This window comes from Cuculus canorus, chromosome 13 (genome assembly GCF_017976375.1).
Source record: "Cuculus canorus isolate bCucCan1 chromosome 13, bCucCan1.pri, whole genome shotgun sequence".
NCBI classification, from domain to species: Eukaryota; Metazoa; Chordata; class Aves; order Cuculiformes; family Cuculidae; genus Cuculus; species Cuculus canorus.
The window spans coordinates 10893785-10913393 of NC_071413.1; the positions used below are offsets into that span (position 1 = coordinate 10893785).

At 50.3% G+C, this 19609-nt stretch overlaps 1 protein-coding gene across 1 annotated transcript in view; it reads left to right on the top strand.

Annotated features, from left to right (window-relative positions):
* LOC104068383 (HYDIN axonemal central pair apparatus protein) overlaps positions 1–19609 on the top strand; it is a 125484-nt gene that overhangs the window by 83570 nt on the left and 22305 nt on the right. Inside the window, 26 exon segments of the mRNA XM_054079080.1 lie at positions 256–389; positions 1435–1571; positions 2375–2502; positions 2620–2811; positions 3201–3350; positions 4424–4663; positions 4943–5111; positions 5654–5839; positions 6382–6552; positions 7156–7329; positions 8641–8849; positions 10070–10222; positions 10521–10704; positions 11112–11253; positions 12056–12221; positions 12984–13616; positions 14095–14304; positions 14678–14868; positions 15048–15230; positions 15465–15584; positions 16899–17058; positions 17166–17338; positions 17788–17986; positions 18317–18416; positions 18935–19034; positions 19403–19571. Coding sequence (XP_053935055.1) covers positions 256–389; positions 1435–1571; positions 2375–2502; positions 2620–2811; positions 3201–3350; positions 4424–4663; positions 4943–5111; positions 5654–5839; positions 6382–6552; positions 7156–7329; positions 8641–8849; positions 10070–10222; positions 10521–10704; positions 11112–11253; positions 12056–12221; positions 12984–13616; positions 14095–14304; positions 14678–14868; positions 15048–15230; positions 15465–15584; positions 16899–17058; positions 17166–17338; positions 17788–17986; positions 18317–18416; positions 18935–19034; positions 19403–19571 — 4773 coding nt within the window.

A 19609-nucleotide genomic window follows, 5' to 3' on the forward strand; every position in this document is an offset into this window, starting at 1 on the left:
TTCTGAAAGGTTCCTGACTTGTCTGTCTGGCCAGATCAGCTTTTAAAAGTCACTAGGCAGGCAAAGATGTGGAGTTCTTTTCCTTTGGGGTAAGGTCCTGACTAAGAGAGCAGGAGGTGTCACAGACCCTGAGCAGTGAGACAGAAGGACCCCATCACCGCTCTCAACAAGAGCAGGTTGGGATCCTCTCTGAGAGACCAGCCTGTGTCTTGGGAAAGACCTTTGCTAACCAGCCACTGTGTTTCCTTTCCTTAGTTGGACACTCGGCTGCAGATGCAGATGGAGCAGATGCTGCTAGAAGAACACGCTCTGGAGCAGCAGAAAGCTCAGGCCTCCAGTGCCCCGGAGGATGCTGCCTTTGACCAGTGTGCTCGTCGGAGGCTTCTTGAGTTAGTAGGGACTCCAGTACCCTATTTCCAGGTCCCCTGAGGGTAACACCCGGTAGTGCAACCCTGCTCCTGAGATCTTTCATCTGCGGAACTGGGAATAGCTGCGAACTTCAGAAAGGGTCTGATCCTGGTAACTTAAACATGCTCCCTGTGAGCAGCTGAGTGGCCTTGCTTCCAGAGTGCACCCTAAGCTCTGGTGATGCTCAGCTCCCCACAGATACTGAGTCCTGCTCTTGGAGCGGAGAGGGCCCAGTACAGACCATCAAGCCGTTCCAGACAGATGCCATCCCTTCTGACCAGCTCTGAAAGACGCAACTCAAAGCTGGTGTCTTTGTTTCAACTAACACACCGCACAAAGGCAAAAGAGCAGGGGATCACACAGGTTGACAAAACACTTGTCAAGCCCTAAAATGGGTGGTTTGAATGTTGATGGGCCCGTGGTGCTTACCTAAGTTACCTGGCCCTTCCCTTTGCTCCTTCATGGTGAGGGCACAGGTGTCGTAGGCTTCCAGTTCAGGAAGAAGATGCTCTGCAAAACAGATATTTATGTACTTCCTGAGCAGGATTGCTCTGGAAAAGGATTTTCTCACAGATCTTGTAGGTGATGATGACTGCATTTACCAGTGCTGCTTTGGGGACAGATCTGTTTGAGGGGCGGTGAAGATTTCCTGTGCAGTTCAATCTTATTGCAAGGTCCTGAAGCACTTTCAGGCTTGGCCTGCACACCAGGTTTAGCAGTTTATTTGAGACCAATGGAGGTCCAGTGGACTTAAACTAGGATGGCTTTTTATAGCAGAGGAGCCACAACCAGTATCCATTTTAAACTCGTTTTGTTTTAAGGTCCCATGGGTAGCTGATAAAACCTAGGACCTATGCTCCCTGTGACTTATTACCAGATGGTCAGTCTTTGGGTTTCATGAACTTGAGTTGATTTTTTTTTTTTTACAGCACTGAATACAGAAAAACCCACTATATTTGCATCTTCCATTTGCTTGGAAGTGTTGTCAGGCTGTAGTTTAAGGGTTGTCCTTATTCCTCCTTTCAGAGCTGAGCTGCCCGAGTATGTCCTGGACTTTGGCTACGTCATTCTCGGTAGCATCCACACACACATTGTGAAGATCACCAACACTGGGAATTTCCCTGTGTCCTTCTGTGCTGATGGAGGGGTCCTACATGGCACAGGTAACCACCACTGGGGAGACTTCACGTAGGCTTAAAGGAGCTGTCTCTGACAGATTAGCTTAAGCCATTGAACACAGGAGGTTGAGTGCTTGTTTATCTAGCCTTTTCCTGCTTGGGACCCTCTGCTTGGTGCTTTAGAGCCTGAGTTCTCTGGCCAGCAGTGCCGGAAGACCTGGCCTGCCTGTGACTGCCTAACGCTTCATTGCAGGGGCTATATGGAGGGACCACCTTGGTCACCTCTTAGTATCTTCTGCACTTGGCTACCATGAGCATCATCTGAGTTTCTCTGTGCACTCTGTGGGGTTGTGTTGCAAACGGATGGACCTTTAGTGTTTTGGAAGTGCTTTGTTTAAAGTTCATAAAGTAATGGTGCTGCTGTTCAGTCTTTATTAAGAAAATGGCCTGTGAAGTCAAGCCTTGAGGTACGGTTGCAGTAGCATCAAATGGTGACTTGCCGTATCTGAAGGGTAATCAGGTGCCTCCTGTAAGTTGTTTCCTGAGGGTCATCATGGCATGGGGGAATTTTAGTTGGAAATTCTTGTTTGGAGAAGTCTGCATCCTTTCCTGGGATGCCTGATGAGGGAATTGCTGGAGCTCCTCAACTGATGTGTTCCCATTTTACCATATGGGTCTTGGATTCTGGCCGTGCAAACCCTTTCTCCTTGTGCAGCGGCAGGCTCCTCCACAGATGCAAAGGGGTCCTGCACAGAGTTGCCAGCCAGAACACCCATATGGCCTTAACTTGCTTGTGACACATTCATGTCAATTCAGTATCTCAGTTGCTTTATTTCTGTCAATTCGAGGTTTCAGTGTGGAGCTGGACCGTGTGAAGCGCCTGTCCTGTTGTGAGACCGATACTTTTGAAGTGTGTTTTGACCCACAAAGTGCCAACCTGCTGCTGGAAGAGGTGGATGTGCTTCTGCCCATCAAGGTACCATCTGCTTCCTCTCCCCCTCTATGCCCTCACCCCTTTTTGGGGCAGGCGGCAGGTCGGGGACAGCAGCAGATGTCACCTGGGCTCTCAGCTGGATGCTGTGTCCTTCACTAGGTAGCGGGAGGCCCCACACTTCACATCCGCCTCCATGCCAGTGTGGCTGTGCCGTCCCTCTGCCTCTCCAGGGACAGACTGGATTTCTCTGCTGTCCAGTGTGGGCAATGCCAGGAAGAAACCATCCAGCTCCACAATCAGCTCCAGGTTCCCTGTAAATGGTTCATCACCATCAATGAGTCTGTCAAGAAGGTAAAGCACAGACAATGTGTAATGTTTTACTTTTTGGTTGGGTTTTCCTTGCCTCTTTTGCATTTTCTGCCACTGTGGCCGCTTGAGCGCTTGGGCTACAGCTCGTTTGAGGGTGCTTCTCAGGGTACGGACTAAGGCTGGCTTCACCCAGACCTGTTCATGAGCTGATGCTTCGCTTCTCTGCCATCTTCATGCATTTCTTCTTTTCTGAGGACAGTGCCTCCCCATGTGCCTGTCCCGCCTACACGTTTTCCCTCCAATTTCAGGACAGGGGTGGCCGTGGCTGCTTTGAATGTGAGTGCTCTCAGCACTGTGACACTGTTTCAGAGCACTGCAGAAATGAGAATCTGTCGTCCCGGACCTCGCACGATGTTTTTTTGTGTGCTCAGGTGAAGAAACAAGTGCCAGGGAGTGTGCGCCAGAAGCTGCTTCAGAAGCTGAAGACCAAGCCCCGTGTTTTCGAGGCACTACCCTCAGCTGGAGCCCTCACTCCAGGACAACGATGCAATGTGCAAGTCAGGTTTTCACCCGTGGAAGAGGTGAGATCAGCAGGTGTCACCCCCCAGGAGGTCTGGCAGAGCCCTGTGGTAATGAGAGCCTAGTGCAGGGAGCACGCGATGAGGTCTCCCATCTTTGTGGAGCTTTCTATACTCACTGTGCCTCAGTTTCCCCTGCAGCACCCTCTTCTGAGAGGCGCTTTGAAATCCCAATGATGAGCTTGCACGGAGAGCATCGCACTGCAGTGGGTCTCTGTCTCTGCCCACGGGGCTGTCTGCCCATTGCCCCTCGTCTGCCCCCTCGCATCGGCGTCTTTGCAGGCCGCAAGGCCCTTGTGCAGAGCAGCTGGCGCGTTCGCAGGGGATAACCTTGGAGGGGCCAAGCTAGGCCAATCCTGCTGCTGGTACCAGCAGGCAAAACAGCCACCAGCCACCTTCCTGGGCATGGCAGGACAGTGTCCTGTAGCAGCACGGTGCCAGCAGTCGCTCTGGCTCTGGCCCGGCCTTCCTGCACATTGCCAGGCAGTTAAGGGGCAGCATAAACAACGGAGCATTGCCAAAGGCACTTTGCATGTAACCATGGTGACTTAGAAATTGGCATTGTGTAACAGTATGGACATGAGTGCTTCCATGCCCGGGAACTGTCCCGGGGATGTTAAAACTGCTGGTAGAGACATAACCATCTTGTCTCTGGCTGGCATTGACTGGAGCCGAGCACTGGGCAGAGGAAAGCTCTTGTTTCTAGGCAGTGAAGGCTCATCTGCCTCTTTATAGAGCTGATGTTTGCCTGGTGCAGCAACGCCAGGACTGTGTCTAGGCAACATAACCCTGGTGACTTTTCTCCAGAGCATTATGCTCCCTCGTGACTAGGTAAAAACATCTGCTAGACCATTCTAGATAGTCTAATACCCAAACACTGGTTAGACTTCATACTAGGATTCATCTCGATTCCTCAGAGCCAGCCTGCAGATGCTGTAGTCCCTGCTATAAGTAAATATCTGTTTTCCGTTCACCTTAGAGGTACTAACAACACCCCAGTCTTGGAGAAAAGTTGAATTTGAGGCCCTGTCACTTGGTACTTCATGGAGGAGCTTTCTATGCTTGTCTCTTTTCAGAAGTCCTACAGAAGTATGCTGAAGATTAACATTTGCCAGAGCAGCCAGCACCTCAAACTGCAGGTCTCGGGGCACGGGCTGGAGCCACAGCTGGAGTTCAGCCCCACAGTGCTTGAGCTGGGGCCGCTGCTGCCTTACAGCCACGGGGCGGAGGGAACGGTGGTGGTAAAGAACCCATGTGAGTTCCCTATCGAGTTTTACTCACTGGAGTTTGACCAGCAGTACCTTGCTGAGGAGCAGGTGAGAGGGAAGTTCTGGTCCCTATGTGCATGCTCTCATAGCTTCACAGCATTCCAGCGTTCCCAAGCTTGTGTCAGAGAGATAGAGGCATCTCCAGGGAAAAGCCCAGGGGTGGGTCAGGGTCAGCCAGCTCTGCTGGTCGGCTCAGAAAGGGCTTGGAGGATTTGCGTTGTTGGGAGGAAGGAATGTGGGTGAAAATAGGTTGGCTTTGGAGTCTCTTGATGTGATGAAGTTCAAGAAACGTATCCTATATATGATTTCTCTTCCCTATATGCACAGATACTGCGGACGCTGAAGGACTATGATTGTCACAATACCTTGTTGCTGCCTCCACGCCTCCCAGGTGAAAAGCTGCCCTCAGAGGTGTTGGAGTATTATCAGGAGCAGAAGAGGCTGCAGGATGAGCAGGCAGAGTCCAAGACTAGGGAACAAGCAGGACAGGATGATGGTGAGGCATTGGCATTGGCTGCCCTGAGTGTGGACACAGCAGGGAGTCCAGCCCATGTACCCTGAGCTCTCCATGATCTTGTTATCCATAGAAAGCCCATGCTTTTAGCAGCCATCTGCTCCCCAGCTTGGTGGAGGAATTCTCAGGTGAAGGTCTGTGGCTTGTAACGTGCATCCTCTATCAGCCCTGACTGCAGCCAAAGCAAGCTCGTACCTGCCTGCTGTGGACTGGGGAAGCTATCAGGATGTCCTATTGTGTCCCTCAGTGACAAGGAGTAGGATGAGATGAATTCTTGAGACAGTAGGACCAGGTCCAGTATCACTAGCTTTATTATATTTGCTCCTTCTCAGCAACAAAAGCACAAGCTCAAAATTCCCTTGAGGGCAGAGGCAGTCTGGACAGGCTTCTCTGTGCCTGGGGAGTCTCCTTCCTTGGGAAATTTTCTGTCTTTGCATATGACCATGCAAAGTGGTGAAGGGCAGGGAGCTGATTGCCTGGCCGTGTTCACCCACTTCTTCCATCCCTGTGTACTTCCTCCTCAGGAAACTTTGAAGATGTTCATTCTCTGACAGACGAAGGAGGCAAGCACTCTGTTGGCATTGTTCGTACCACCTCATCCCATAGCTCAGTTGTTCCTTCCTCCATTTTTAATGAAAACAAGTCCAACAAGATGGACCATAAATTTGAATGTGGAGAAAAGGAAGGTGTTGAGAAAAGACACAGGACAGGTAATAACCCTAAGCTCTCCACCTGTTTTATGTCCATTGTGGCAAAAGGGCTTTGGTGGAGCCCTTTTTGGTGTCATCTCACTCGCTTCATTACAGCCTAGTGCCATCTTCACTCCTATAGGCCCTGAATCCACTCTCCTCAGGATCCTACAGATATCACATAGAAGAGTCTGGGGCACGGACAAGTGAGAGGCCAGGGAGGCTTTCCTCAGCTTTGTCAAATAGGCACCTTTGCCCCAGGAGCTGTTGGGATCAGGGTGATGCTGTTCCCTTTCCTAGGCAGGGCAGCACTTTTGGATGTTGCCCAATACTCATTCTTTCCTCCTGCCACCGTGTTTGCTATACTCCAAACAGGCACCTTCACCAGCATCTAGGGCAGACCCTGATCTGCACAAGCCTAAAGGAGGAAGGGTATAGTGAAACCTCAGATGTGATGTTGGTTTCAGCAGAGTCTCACCTCCTAGAATCTGAGGGGATGGGGAGCAGGATGATCAGGATGACGGTTAGGGAGGAAGCTGGCTTTTCTACCTGGTTCTCCACAGCAGAGCATCGGCAAAGCACTGCCAGCAATAAGGAGGCCACAGGAGAACTGGATGACAGCCCAGTCTACAGGGCCATTGCCCGCCACCTTGGCATTGATATCTCTGCAGAAGGGCGTGCAGCTCAAAGCCGCAGGGGGATCGTCATCATTGTCCATGGAGCACCCCTCACAGGTACTTTGGCTGCAAGGGGGTAGGAAAATTGGGAGAGGCACATCCTGGTGGACCATGATACTTTGTTCATTGGTCAAAACAAGGTAGGCCACAGCTCTGCTGGTAGGTGAAACAGTCCTGGGCATTCTCCTAGCTGGTGCAAGTGGTGTAGTTCACCTTGTGTCCGTGCAGCTAGGCTCTCGTTTCCCTAGACAGGGTGGCCAAATGAGAGGTTATTGTTGTCTTGTGGGGCCACATTGCCTTGTGGGAGCAGTCCCTTGCCCACACTGACCCCAAAATGTGCCCAGACGTTGCCTCAGACAGTGCCAACACACACAGAGGCTAGTAAATGGTTGGAGTGGTGGTGAGACAGGGTTTGAAACCCTGGTTCAGGGTTGAGGTCATGAGAAGGGATAAGTCCTCAGCTGAACATGATGAGGAGTTGATCCACCTGGCTCTAGAGTTTGAAGCTTCTTGCTAGGTTGAAGCTGCCTCCCTTGTGGTGTCTGTTAAAGGAGCACTTGCTTTCTGATCGTCCTTGAGAATTTGAAATCCTGTTTGGGAGCATTTCAGACCCCATGTCTCACATGCAAGCGTTACCAAGCGGTGTTACTTTCTCTCAAGGAAAGACATCAGCAGCAGTTTCCCTTGCCAAACACTATGGTGCTGCCTGCTTGTCCATTGATGCCGTGGTGACAGAAGCCATCTCAGACAGGAGCAGCTTGGCAGGGCTTCGTGCGTCGGAGCTATGTGTCGGGGCTGCCATTGAGCAGAGCTGCAAGGAGACAAAGGATGCTGGTAAGGAAAAACAGTGAATCCAGAGTAGTGCTTTGGAAACCCACCATGAGCTGCTTGCTCCGGGGAAGTCTGCAGCCCTCGAGTCTCTTAAAGAACACGGGTGCAGTGTGTGGAAATGCAAAGAAATTTCAGAAAGCATCTCTGGTTATTGAAAAAAAGGCTTATTTGAAGGGCTCAGACAGGGGTACTTTTTACCGCCCCTGGGCTTCTTGGTACATGTTCCTTTTTCTAGGAGCAATGAAATACACCTGTAATTGATTGTTTTATATTTCCTCAAAGCTGAATCCAGCTCTGCTGGGCCATCTGGCAGAACTGCTGCCCCTTTTCACAAGGAAAAAGCTCTCTGAAGTGGCTCATTAAGTACTAGATGGCTGACTCTGAGTGTGGTTTCACAAACATGAGAGGAAGGGAAGAATAACCTCCCAGGGGAGTTTCAGAAGAGAGACACACTGCAGATGAGCTCTTCTCTCCAGAGATTTTCCTGTGCACGCTGTCAGGTCATGCAGCTCGTGCATGTTGTGCGGTTCTCCATGTGAGACTGGAGGCTTTCAAGAAACTTTATTGGGCAGCTGGTGCCCTGAGCTGTGCAGGGTGAGGCCAGACCTTGGGTCTGGTGGGAGCAGTTTTGCATCGTTTGGCTTTGAATATCTTTGGGTTGGGAGCTGGTGAAGGGCAAGAGGGGCTTGAGTCCCAGCTGTGGTTATCCCACATGGAGGATTTATCTCCCACAGGGATGGGTGATGGAGGTGGGGCATGTTACAGTCTCCATGTGAGAATATAAGATAGATAGTCTTGTTCTGAAAGGAATGGTATAAAGATTCTGTTTTTCAACAAAGTTTGAGCACTTTTCTGCTTGCCAGAAGGGGTCACTCCTGCGATTGCAATCACGAATGAATAAATAAATAATGCTATTTCACAAGATGCATGCCTCAGTTTACCTATTTGAGTTGTTTCTCACAGTATGGACGTTATGGTCCTGGAAGACAAAAATCCTTGGCTTGAACCACAGGGGAGCTCCCGTTCAAATGGTGCTGCTTGCACGTGCACATTTGTAGGAGAGACACAGGGCTGTGCAGTGAAAACTGTAGCTTTAAAGCCCAGTATCTGATTGTGTGCTTTATCGTGCTAATAAGAGAAGCGAGGAAGGAGCTGCTTCTGGAAGGCGGTGCTGCTAGTGCCCAAGAGGCTGAGGAACTGTACTGCATTCCTGCTAGAACACAGGGCTATGCCCAGTGGGGTGGAAAGTGCCTGCTTGCTCTCCAAAGCCTGAGGCTGTTCTCAGCCTCTCTGAGCCCTCTGTCCCCTCTGCAGGTCAAAGAGCAGATGTCTCCTTCAGCCGGCAGCTCAGTGCAGAGGCCAAGCGCAGCCCAGTCATGAGCCAGTCCAGCTCTGGAGACAAAGGCAGCCTGCAGTCCATCAGCTCCCGAGGCCAGGCAAGCACTGCAGCAGGCAAGAGGAAGAGGGGTGGCCAGACACCTCGGTCTCAGAAACAGCATATGATGGATCCGTCGGGCTCTCAGGTGAAGTGAGATTGGCACCGGAGCCTTTTTGTTGCCTTTGAGAATCATAGCATCATTGAATGGTTTCGGTTGGAAGAGACTGTTAAAGGTCATCTAATCCAACTCCCCTGCAGAAGCAGGGACATCTTCAACCAGATTAGGTTGCTCGGAGCCCCATCCAACCTGACCTTGAATGTTTCCAGTAATGGAGCATCCATCACCTCTCTGGACAACCTGTGCCAGTGTCTTACCACGCTCAGCATAAAAAATGTCTTCTTCATGTCTAGTCTGAATCTGCCATCTTTGAGCTTAAAGCCATTACCCGTTGTCCTATCACTACAAGTCTTATTAAAAGTGAAGAGAATCATAGAATCACCAGGTTGGAAAGGACCCACTGGATCATTGAGTCCAACCACTCCTAACGCTCCCTTAGACCATGTCCCTAAGCACTTCATCCACCTGTTCCTTAAACACCTCCAGGGAAGGTGACTCCCCCACCTCCCTGGGCAGCCTCTGCCAGTGCCCAATGACTCTTTCCGTGAAGAATTTTTTTCTGATACCCAGCCTGAACCTCCCCTGGCAGAGCTTCAGGCCATTCCCCGTTGTCCTGTCCTCTGTCACTTGGGAGAAGAGCCCAGCTCCCTCCTCTCCACAACCTCCTTTCAGGTAGCTGTAGAGAGCAATAAGGTCTCCCCTCAGCCTCCTCTTCTCCAGGCTAAACAACCCCAGCTCTCTCAGCCACTCCTTGTAAGACTTGTTCTCCAGCCCCTTCATCAGCTTTGTTGCTCTTCTCTGGACGTGTTCCAGAGATCCAGTGTCCTTCTTGTCATGAGGGGCCCAGAACTGAACAGAGGCCCCTCAAGAAGAGGCTGCATACAGTGGAGGCTCCATGTCATGCAGTCTGGTGCAGGGCTATACCGTGCAGAGAGATGGTTGGGCAGGCTAGGGATGGTGTGGGATAGGAACAAAACCCTGCGTTCCAGCAGAACTCCTCTACTGGGTCTTACAGTTAGTTGTCAAAGTCCTGGCTAATCTGGCTCAAGGATGCTGCACCAGGAGCTTACAAGGTTGGGTTTCTGCTGGCCAAGGGATGTCATCCCCAGGGTTGAACCCCGGAGCTGGGTGCCTGCAGTTCTGTTCTGGTTTCCTACTAGTGAGGGACCCCAGCTCTAAGCCCAGCAGCTGGAACTGTTCAGGGGGTTCCAAAGTGTTGTCTTTTCTTGTTGTGCTCAACGTTGCAGGGCTCACGCAGTTCTCACCTCACCTCTCCCCTTCCCTGTGTTCCCGCACCGCAACGGCTGAGCGTCAGTGGCAGCACAGCAGGAGAGATGGGCTTTGTGAGCTGTGTGTTGCCTGAGGACTTGCTGGTAGCCATCCTCTCTGAAAGGCTGCAGGTACGTGGAGTGGGGGAAAAGGATACCTTCCTGCTACAGTGAGACAGGCAGCAAGGTACAGATTGGAGAGAAGGATATCTGCTGCTGCTATTGGAGAAGTCCTGAGCTGTGTGCAGGCATCCTTGGGTGAAGCTGCAGATGCCATAAGTTGGAGTGCAGGGAAAGATCAGAGCTTGTCTGAGCTGATGCACTCGGAAGAATGACGGCTGGTGCCCTTTGATATTTGGGTTAACTGACTGGCTGTGAGCCTAATGCATGCGATAGCTGATGTTTTCTTCCTTTTTGACATTATCCTCAGTTGAGTGACTGCTACCAGGGAGTGGTGTTTGATGGCCTGGAGACCCTCTTTGCGCACAATGTGGCATCTGCTCTTCTCTGCCTGCTCAAAGCTGTCGGAAATCGGCCTTCTATCTATTTTGTGAACCTGTTCCAGGATTATGTTTCTTTGAGAGCCAGGGAGATGGCCGGGAAAGAGCAGGAAGGTGAGATTTCAAACCCTCAACCTTATCTGTGTGGAACTGTGTTAACAGTAGAGCTTGCAAGAAATGCTTTTCTTAAATAAAATACAGCACATCTGAGGCAGGAAGACTTGCCTAAGTCTGTAATATTAGAACTTGGGCAAGTTATTGTGGCTCAGTAATTAAGCACCTGTCAGCTGTCCACAACAGTGGTGCGTGTGAACCACTGGCACGGCATGGGAACTCCCTGACTGGGGAAGATTTGGGAGATTTTTTGAATTTTGGAGCAGGGCTGTGATCTCCCCGTTACCTTTTGGCAGGATGGGCATCCTGGGCTGAGTTGGGACAGAGTTGTGAATCCTTGCAGCTCACCCAGAATAACAGGCTCTGGTTGCAGTCACTAATGGTTTCTTCTCTGGCCTGTGCTGAAGGATGGGAGCAAGAAGAAGCTGCCAGGAGGGAGAAAGCGCGTCTCTGGGAGATGGATGAGGAAGAGTATGACACCCTTACTGACGAGCAGAAAACTCAGTTTAATAATGATATACGACAAATCCAGCGTGAGAGGAAGAAGAGGTCTGTAAGCCTTCCATGGGTGACTCCCCAGGGTAGTGCCTCTCAAGGGTTTCTCTGCCCCAGAGATCTTGGTTGAGCTCAGAGGTGTTATGAAGTAAAGGCCAGAAGTGTCTATTCCAAGCAGCATAAAGATGGTTCCAGTTCCACCTCCCTGGTTCCCAGTGGAGGAAGGAGCTTCCTCTGGTGAGATGAGAACTTCTATTTTAGTGGCCGGCCCTCTGGCTTAGGCACTGGCTGCGGGGATCTGGGCTCTGTGCTTGCCTTGCCACTGCACTTCTAAGTGTCTTTGAGTTAATTATGTTGATTGTCATCTTCTGTAGCCTCTTCTTCACCAAACCACAGAGGCTGTGGTGTGAGGTGCAGTTGTGCTGGCTTGGTTTAGATAACAGTCCAGCCATAGGCAAAGTCCTTCTAGGGCTTTCTTACTGAGTGTCACCAGCTTTTCTGGTGGATCTTAGGCTCACCTTTAGCTGCAGCAGCAGGTGAGCCTGGGAGAAGCTCTGATAGGCAAAGCAGCCCTGTTCAGGAGGGTGCATAGGGTAAGCATGAAAACTGCAACAGGGACCTGCTTGAAGCGAGCATGTGTTTCAGCACTTCTTTCTGCCTAGGCTGAAGTTTGTTGCCCTGGGAGGAGATCACTAGGGTTGATTCAAATTGTGATTTCCAGGACAGACAACACAAGTTTCCTATAGTAAAGGCTGGGTTCCAGCAGGAAATCTGGAAATCAGGACCAGCTGGGATTGCAGCAAGCCCAGATTTTTAGTGGTGATGTGGAGATAATTTTCTCTTTGGCTTGCTGAAGGGAGGTGGTGCAGCTGGGTCAAGAGACTAAGCAAAAGCACTGGTGGGAGCTCAAATGCTTGAAGGAGGAAGAAGAGCTGAAGAAGTCATCTGAGCCGGAAAAGAGGCTGCGTGGAAAAGACAAAGATAGTGCTTTGAAAATGAAAAGCCAGCCTCGAGTCATGCAGGTGGGTGGTTGTGTTTACAGAGGTGAATAAAAGCTCTGGGGACCTTCCCACTGAGCTGTGTTATTCCCCGAGAAGCCAGCAGCCACACACAGTGCTGGGGATGATTACCTGGCCATGTATAACACACAGGACTGTGCTGGGAAATATCAGCTGGTGTTGGATCAAGCTCCTGCTTCACCAGGGGTGTTTTCCCATGTGTTTGTAGGAAAGCTGCTCTTCTAGGATCCATGCTGCCTTGGAGTCATGGCTTCATGTAACATTTTGCGTTCGATGTGAAGCCCTACGTAGTTTTAGTCCAGCTTTTCTCCCCACTCTGCGCATAACTTGAGTCTCTGAGCCATGAGCCATCTGGGATGTGGTGTCTTTTCCTACATGTCTGGCAGGGGATACCACCAGGCCTTAGGTATTTATTAGCAACCAAGAGTTCACAAAGAGTCAGCCGATTGTAGGGATGTTCAGCATACCAAATACAAGCCCAGAGGACTGCACAGGAGTAAGGTGTCTTTAAGTTCCGTGTTTGGGTTGGGAAGCTGTTCTGTTTCTCAGCTGGTTTGCAGGACTCCTCATCAGTCTGGCACTGGGGAGTTTGGTTTCAGTTGAATTACACTGGGTACCAGATATGTTTTGAACTGGGAGTTGTAGACCACCTTGCACAGGTCTTGGACAAGGCTTGGGCTGCTTGCAAAGGCTATCACTATCTTACAGCATTTGAGGTGGTGTTTTGAAATGCTCACTGGTTTTTTTTCTGCTCCTCCTGCCCAGAACAAAATCGCATCCACCAGCAACAGCATCGCATCCACCAGCAATCGGTCCAATGGCACCGAAGGGGTAGGTGAGAAGGGGTCTGTGAGGGAGCACCCGAGCTCTGTTCCAAGTGACAAGGAAGATGCAGCGCAGCAAAGCGAGGTTCCCCTGGTTGCTGCCTGCCCAGCAGTGGTTGTGCAACCTGCAGACCTAGAACCAGAGGAAACCAAAAATGAGGCCCCGACTGACAGCGAGAACTTGGCCCTCAGGTTTAAGATTTACGAGGCATTTCAGAAGGATGTGGTACACATTTTGTCCTCCTGGGACAGAGTTCAGGGTATCCTGCTGTCTCCTCTGAACCAAGAGGACGTGAGGCACCAAGCAGAAGACCAGCACCAGCGTTTATCCAGCCGCAGAAGCCGGAAGGGCAGAGAGAAGGAGAGGCTAGAGAAGGAGCGCAGAGAGAAGGAGCGCCTGGAGAAACTGAAGGCTCTTGAAAACTCCAAGTTACCTCATTTGGAAGGGGAAGGTGCAAAAGGGTCATCCAGAGGCCAGGATATTGGGGTGCCCTGCTTGGACATCCTGGTGCAGAGCTCAGAAGATCTGACTAGGAAGATCCTGGGGAGTGGCAAGCTGCCAGCAGCAGAGCAGGTAAAGCCTTTCAAGGGTCACAGGCTGAGCCTGCCATGGTGCACGCCCTGGTATCTTGTATCCTACCAGGTGATAACAGTACAGAGCCTGGTCCAGGCCACTGGTGTTGTTCTACAGTGGGTCCACAGCAGCCATGGGACTAGGGAGGTTCTCGGCATCCCTCAGATAGGTGAAAAGAGAGCGCGCTTTTTCTAAAAACAGCCTGTCTTTTCAGAGAGTTTTCCAGTCTGGAAATCCATGAAAAATGGTCCCAGGGCAGGGCAGCTGATGCTCATTGTTTCCTTCAGCTGAGGCACTCGAGAGAAGTTTCTCTCTAGGACTGGCAGGTCCTGGCACTGCTCTGGAGCCCGGCAGCCCCACTGGGCACTGTACTCCATGTAAATAATAAAAAAAATTGCTAAAAGCTTAATGCCTTTAAGGAAGGAATGTGAAGATGAAGGTGATGGGAGTATACACAAGGTTTTCTCTTATTCCTTAGATCCTGGATGACCTGGGATTAGGTCCCTCAGGGCCTCCCATTCCCCCTACGGCTTTTTACTCCGTGATCCGCTACCCGGAGAAGCGGATGGCTCCTGTAGCAGAAGCCCTTGAGCACTTCATGTTTGTTGTACCAGACGGTGCCATTGTGGAAGAAGAAAAGAAGGATACTGCAAGTCTGTCGGATGCCCCTGCTGTGCCCGCAGTGAAGGTGCCAGGGCATGGGACCAGGATGGATGGGGGCGTGGTGGGGATGAGGATGGAAAAGGATCTCTGTGGATGGACAATGAAGTCATGATAGGGTCCTGTGTCTGCAAGCATCCCTTTAGTCTGTCCAAATGAGACAGCTTTGCTTGAGTCATCCATTGTGGAGAGGATCCTGGGCGAGGAGAGGTGTCATAGGCAAAACAAAATCTAATAAGAAAGACCAAGTTCTTGGGCAAATGCAAAACCAGTGGACACTAGGTATTTATTTATTCTACCTCTTCTTTGTTAACAGACCTGTAGCTTTCTTTCCAGGATGTGGGATATCTCGGGGCAGATCTCACTTTTCTCTTCCTTTTCTCTCTTCCCTGGGTGTGAAGAAGTCGGAGGAGCAGGCCACCCCTGCCAGGGGCTTGTTGAGGAAGCAGAAAGCCACAGGCAGCCGGAAAGCTGCCAGGGAGAAACCAAGCAGGAGGGGTCTCCAGGGGCCAGGCACAGGAGCACCCACATGCACCCCTGAGGTGAACCAAAGCAGTGTGGACACAGTCCCAAGCCCAGGGAGATCTGTCAGGTGAGCTGTGGGGGAGAAAGTGCTCCTCTGCTTCACATCCATCTCTACAAATGGGGTCTGTCACCCCCAGTTCCGCAGGGACCCTCTGCCAGCGCCTCCATGGGATGGCAAGTCCACGACCCTTCTCCTTGTCTTGTTTGCTTGTTAACAAGGTCTGTAGCCTCCTCTTTAATTGCCAGGCTGAGTAACTGCCGGTGGATCGTGCCTGCCCACGGCGAGGTAGAACTGAAGGTCCACTTCAGCTCCATGGAGCTGGGCCAGTTTGATCAGGTGCTGCATTTTGAGATCCTAGGGACAAAGCGATGCTACCAGTTGCGCTGCAGGGGCACCTGCCTGTATCCTGCCATCAGCCAGGACCCACGGTAAGGCTGGACTGTGGAAGCTTCCCATGCTGCTCCCCCTGAACTCAGAGTCAGGGCTGCCCCTTGTATCCCAGTGACCTTCTGGCTTGGGCAGAGCGTGCTGCAGCATTGCTTCCTGTGCTTGGAACTGGGAACCAGTACTGTTGCCTCTGCCACCAATAAGGGTTATGGCTTTCTGACTGGGTTTTCTGTTTGGAGTATCTCACAGCTCCTCGTTCCGTTTTCTCTGCCCAGGCTGGTGTTCCCTCACTGGAGGAAGAGCAAGGCAGATGATGACATCATTTTCAAGCAGTATGTCATGAACACGGGTGTATTCCACTTTGGACCACTGCTGTGTGGGAAGTCAAGAGACTGGTAGGTGCTCCCCACCCCACATGAACATCCTGACGTGCTATTCGCTTAGTGAGGCATTGAGATAGGGTCTCCAGGGCCTCATGCTTTCATGAACGTGCTGGGAGATGTGCTGTCCCAGTGGCACAATTTGGGGCAGGCCTAGGCAGAGAACTGGGAGATAGATGTGGCTGAAGGACCATGGATGTGTGAACTTGAGCAGAAAACAGGCACATGAGTTTTTGAGGAGCTGAGAAAAGATGGAACTCATCTTCCTACCTGACGGGTACCTTGGTGGTCAGAGCCGCATGCTGCTTCCAGCCTAAAGGTGACTTGGGGCAATTTGTGTCCTTCCTCCACATCTCAGCTTCCTCACCTGTGAAATGAACTTTGTAATGCTTTTTTAAAGTGCTCGGAGCTCTGTGGGTAGACTGAAGAAGCAGTTATTCTGCTGGCAGTTTTGTAACCATTCATTAATCTGTAATTTTAGTAAAACTTTATGATTTGACTTGCAAATGTGTGTGTGTGTGGAACCTGCAGAGGAATCAATATGGGAATTAGATTTTCCTGATCTCACTACTGGATAAAGTCTGCCAAAAAAACTTGTCATTGTAGCTGCTGACATTTTTCTATTTTTAACATTGTTCTAATTTTTTTTCCTTAATATTAGAAATGAAGTTTTTTTTTCATGGGAGCTCTGAAGAGCTAATGGTATTTTGACAAGTCAAGTAAATTAAATCCAAAAAAAAAAAAAGAGGTTCTTTAGCTGGGCTGATGAATGTTCTGGTATTTCTGTTTGCTTTTATAAGCCTTGAACTCAAAATTCTTTTCCGAGAAGGGACGTTTATTTAATTTAGCATTCCTCTTAAGAATTAATCCTTTCTTTTTCCTTCCCTGAGACTTTGAGCTCACCCTTGAAATATAAGTTGGTCTCATTACTTTTTCAAAAGAGATAAGCTAAACTATTTTTAAAACCTCTGTACAAAAGCGTTTCCTTATACTCTGCAGGGAAGGAAACCCAGCAAAGAAAAGGGAAGAACCGTGAGCCTGGTGTACTTTTATTTTTCCATGTACCTTTGAATTTGTGTTTTGTAAAATGCTTGTTAAGTGGCCTGTGCATCGTCACACTTCTGGGCTGGGGGCACCAAATACAGGAGTGGACATCAAAGTAATGCAAGGGTGAACACTCACAGTTGTGCAACATCCCCCTGAAAGTGATCCTTGGTCTTAGCCTGCTTGATAAACCTTGGTCTTCTAGTGCACCTTCCCACTGTGCATTTTGCGATGTGTGATAAAGGCAACAGTCTCTTCTGCAGCCTTTTCCCCTTTTGTGAGCAGGTACAAGGCACGGCACTATCCCAGCAACTGTGAGAAGATAACCATCCTCAACGTCACTCCCTTGGAAGCAGAGGTGTATTTCTTCTTTGAGCATGATTGCAAAGCAGACACATTCCTTTTAGATCCTCCCAGCATGAGGCTGAAGCCTAATGAGAAGCAGGTAGGAGAAGACAGGCAGGTAGGGCAGGCACCAGCAGAAGTGCCCGGGAGCTGTTTTTCCTGCTCACTGAATGCTCTCTGTGTTTCTTTTTGTGGGGATGGGGCTAGGAGCTGAGTGTTTGGGCGTACCCCACTTCAGCTGGCCTTGTGGAAGACAACCTTATCTGCCACATCAAGGAGAACCCAGAGCCGGTGGTCTTCCGCCTGTGCTGCCAAGGGGTGCAGGTGGAGCTGGGGGTCAGCCCCAAGCAGGTGCATTTCGACAGGCTGCTTCTGCACAGGTCAGTCATCCCACGGCTGCTCTGCTGGGGACGAGAAATGGCTGCAAGGTCCCCTTCAGTTTCTCTTACTGGCTGTATGGCCGTTATATCCCTCTTTATCCTGGCAGTTCCCAGTCTCTTGCTCACCATTTCTTGCTAGCTTGGGTATCCCATGACAGCCACCAGCTCTGTCGCCCCTCAGCAAAGCTGTGCAATGAGCATCCTGTGTCCATTGGTGTCTTGTCTGCTGGCTCAGAGAGCAGTCAGTTGCTTCTCCTTCTCTCCCTTTTGGTGGATCCACTTTTAGCACCCAGCTGTCTCCCAGGACCTCACCTCTGAGACCTCTGACAAAGAGAAAACGTTTAAATATGGCTTCAGAGGCCTGGATAGGACCACTCTGAGTTGTGTTCAGTTGCAAGACTAGCATGACTGTCGTGCAGCCGGTGCCGAGTGCCTCCCTGTCTCTGCAGAAAGGACAGCAAGACCCTGGTCCTACAAAATCGCACCCCACTGCCTGTGGCCTGGCGGTTCGGTGGGCTGGAAAACCTCAGCGAGGATTTCTCCCTGTCACAAGATGCAGGCATCGTTGGTCCCCGCATGGAGTTTGAGGTGCAGCTATATTTCAAGGCCACAAAGGCTGTCAGCATTAAGAAAATGATCCGATTAGAGGTGAGAGGAACTCGGAGTGATCAGCCCTGTGCTCTTGGGATGGAGAATGTGCTTGAAGGGCACCCTACAAAGAGGGCAAAGGGATGAGCCTTCATGAGATTCCTTTCTACCTGCATTGCTTTGTGGGGTTGAGAGCAGGCCTTTAGCAGCATGGGACTCTCGCTGAAGGATAATGTCAGCCCATGAGATAAACAGGTTGATGGTTCACAAACGCTTGTCGAGCAGGGGAGGCCATGGTGGAAGCCGCTGGCAGGGACAGGGACTCATATGTTGTCTACCAAAAGGATTTAGGAGGATGGCCTAAGCAGTGTTTGTTTCTTGATGCCTCAGGTTTCAGATGCAGAAAACATCCTGGGGATTGTTCAGATTGAAAATATCCAAATCCTTGCGGAGGCCTATGATGTTGCTCTGGACATCAATGTTTCTAAAGGTCAGTGGATGCCCTCAAAGTCTGGGTGCATTGCATTGCTTTGGCAGATGGATAACTAAAACTCTTGGGATGGAAGGAGATAGCACGCAAGCATGTCATGAATGTGTAACGCATGTATCCTGCAAGCAGCCAGGAGTGAAGCACTGTCAGGATACAGAGACAGCCTTGAGTCTCACACCTCCAAACTTGGAAGCGTGCAGCTTCACGTGCAGATTGATGTGGGGGCTTTGAAATGACAACAAGCAGTTGGCAACTCCTGAAGGCTCATCATGGCATGTAAAGATGTTGGATCTGTGCTTGAGTGCAAGGAGGTAGAAACCAATCTCCTTAGTTGCTAAACCCTGCAGATATTCTCTGAGTAAGGGAGAGGGCAGCAAAGCTGCATGAGTAAACTTCCACAAAGGGAAAATTGCCGAGAAAGGGAGTTTTGCTGCCCAAGAACTCCAAAAATGTATCTAATCATTTGGTGTATTCTACTTGAAGCTCACAAATATTCATTCTCTGCGGGTTTTCTGCAGGTGCAGATGGCAATGTGGATTTTGGAACTCTTCAGGTCCTGGATGATGCAAAGCAAGTGCTGACTCTGAAAAACAAAGGGAAATATGAGGTTGCATACGTGTGAGTCCAGCTGCCTGGTCTGTGAATGCATGGTGCCACCATCTGCCCAGGCCTGTATTCTCCTTTTGTCTGTGACTAGAACCTGTTCCCATGCTGGCTACCTCACAATTTTGGTAAAAACAACATCTGGTCTCTCCAGTCTCAAATATTTTAATAGAGAATCCAGTAACACACCAGCAGTTCTTCACAGCTCAGCAGGCACTAGCAGGAGGGATCCTGAAATTTAAGCTGCTTGCTGCTGAGATTTGTTTTCTGTGTCTGAGGGTCAGCTCATTTCTTTCTGAGGCTCCTTAAAGGAGGGAATGAAAAAAATCGGTGCTGAGGTTAGCTTGTGACTGCAGAGGTCTGTTCTTTCCCATTCTCTGCAGTTTCAAGCTGGAAACCGCAGATACCAACGTAGCCGACTTGGCATCCCACTTCACTATCCAGCCACAGAATGGTGTACTGACTGCCTCCAAGCGCCTCATGGAAGTCCAGCTGCTCTTCCACCCCAAGAAGGAAATGAATATTGAGGACAAACCCATCCTGCACTGTCTGGTGAGCTGCCTGGGCCAGGCAGTTTTAAAATACCATGC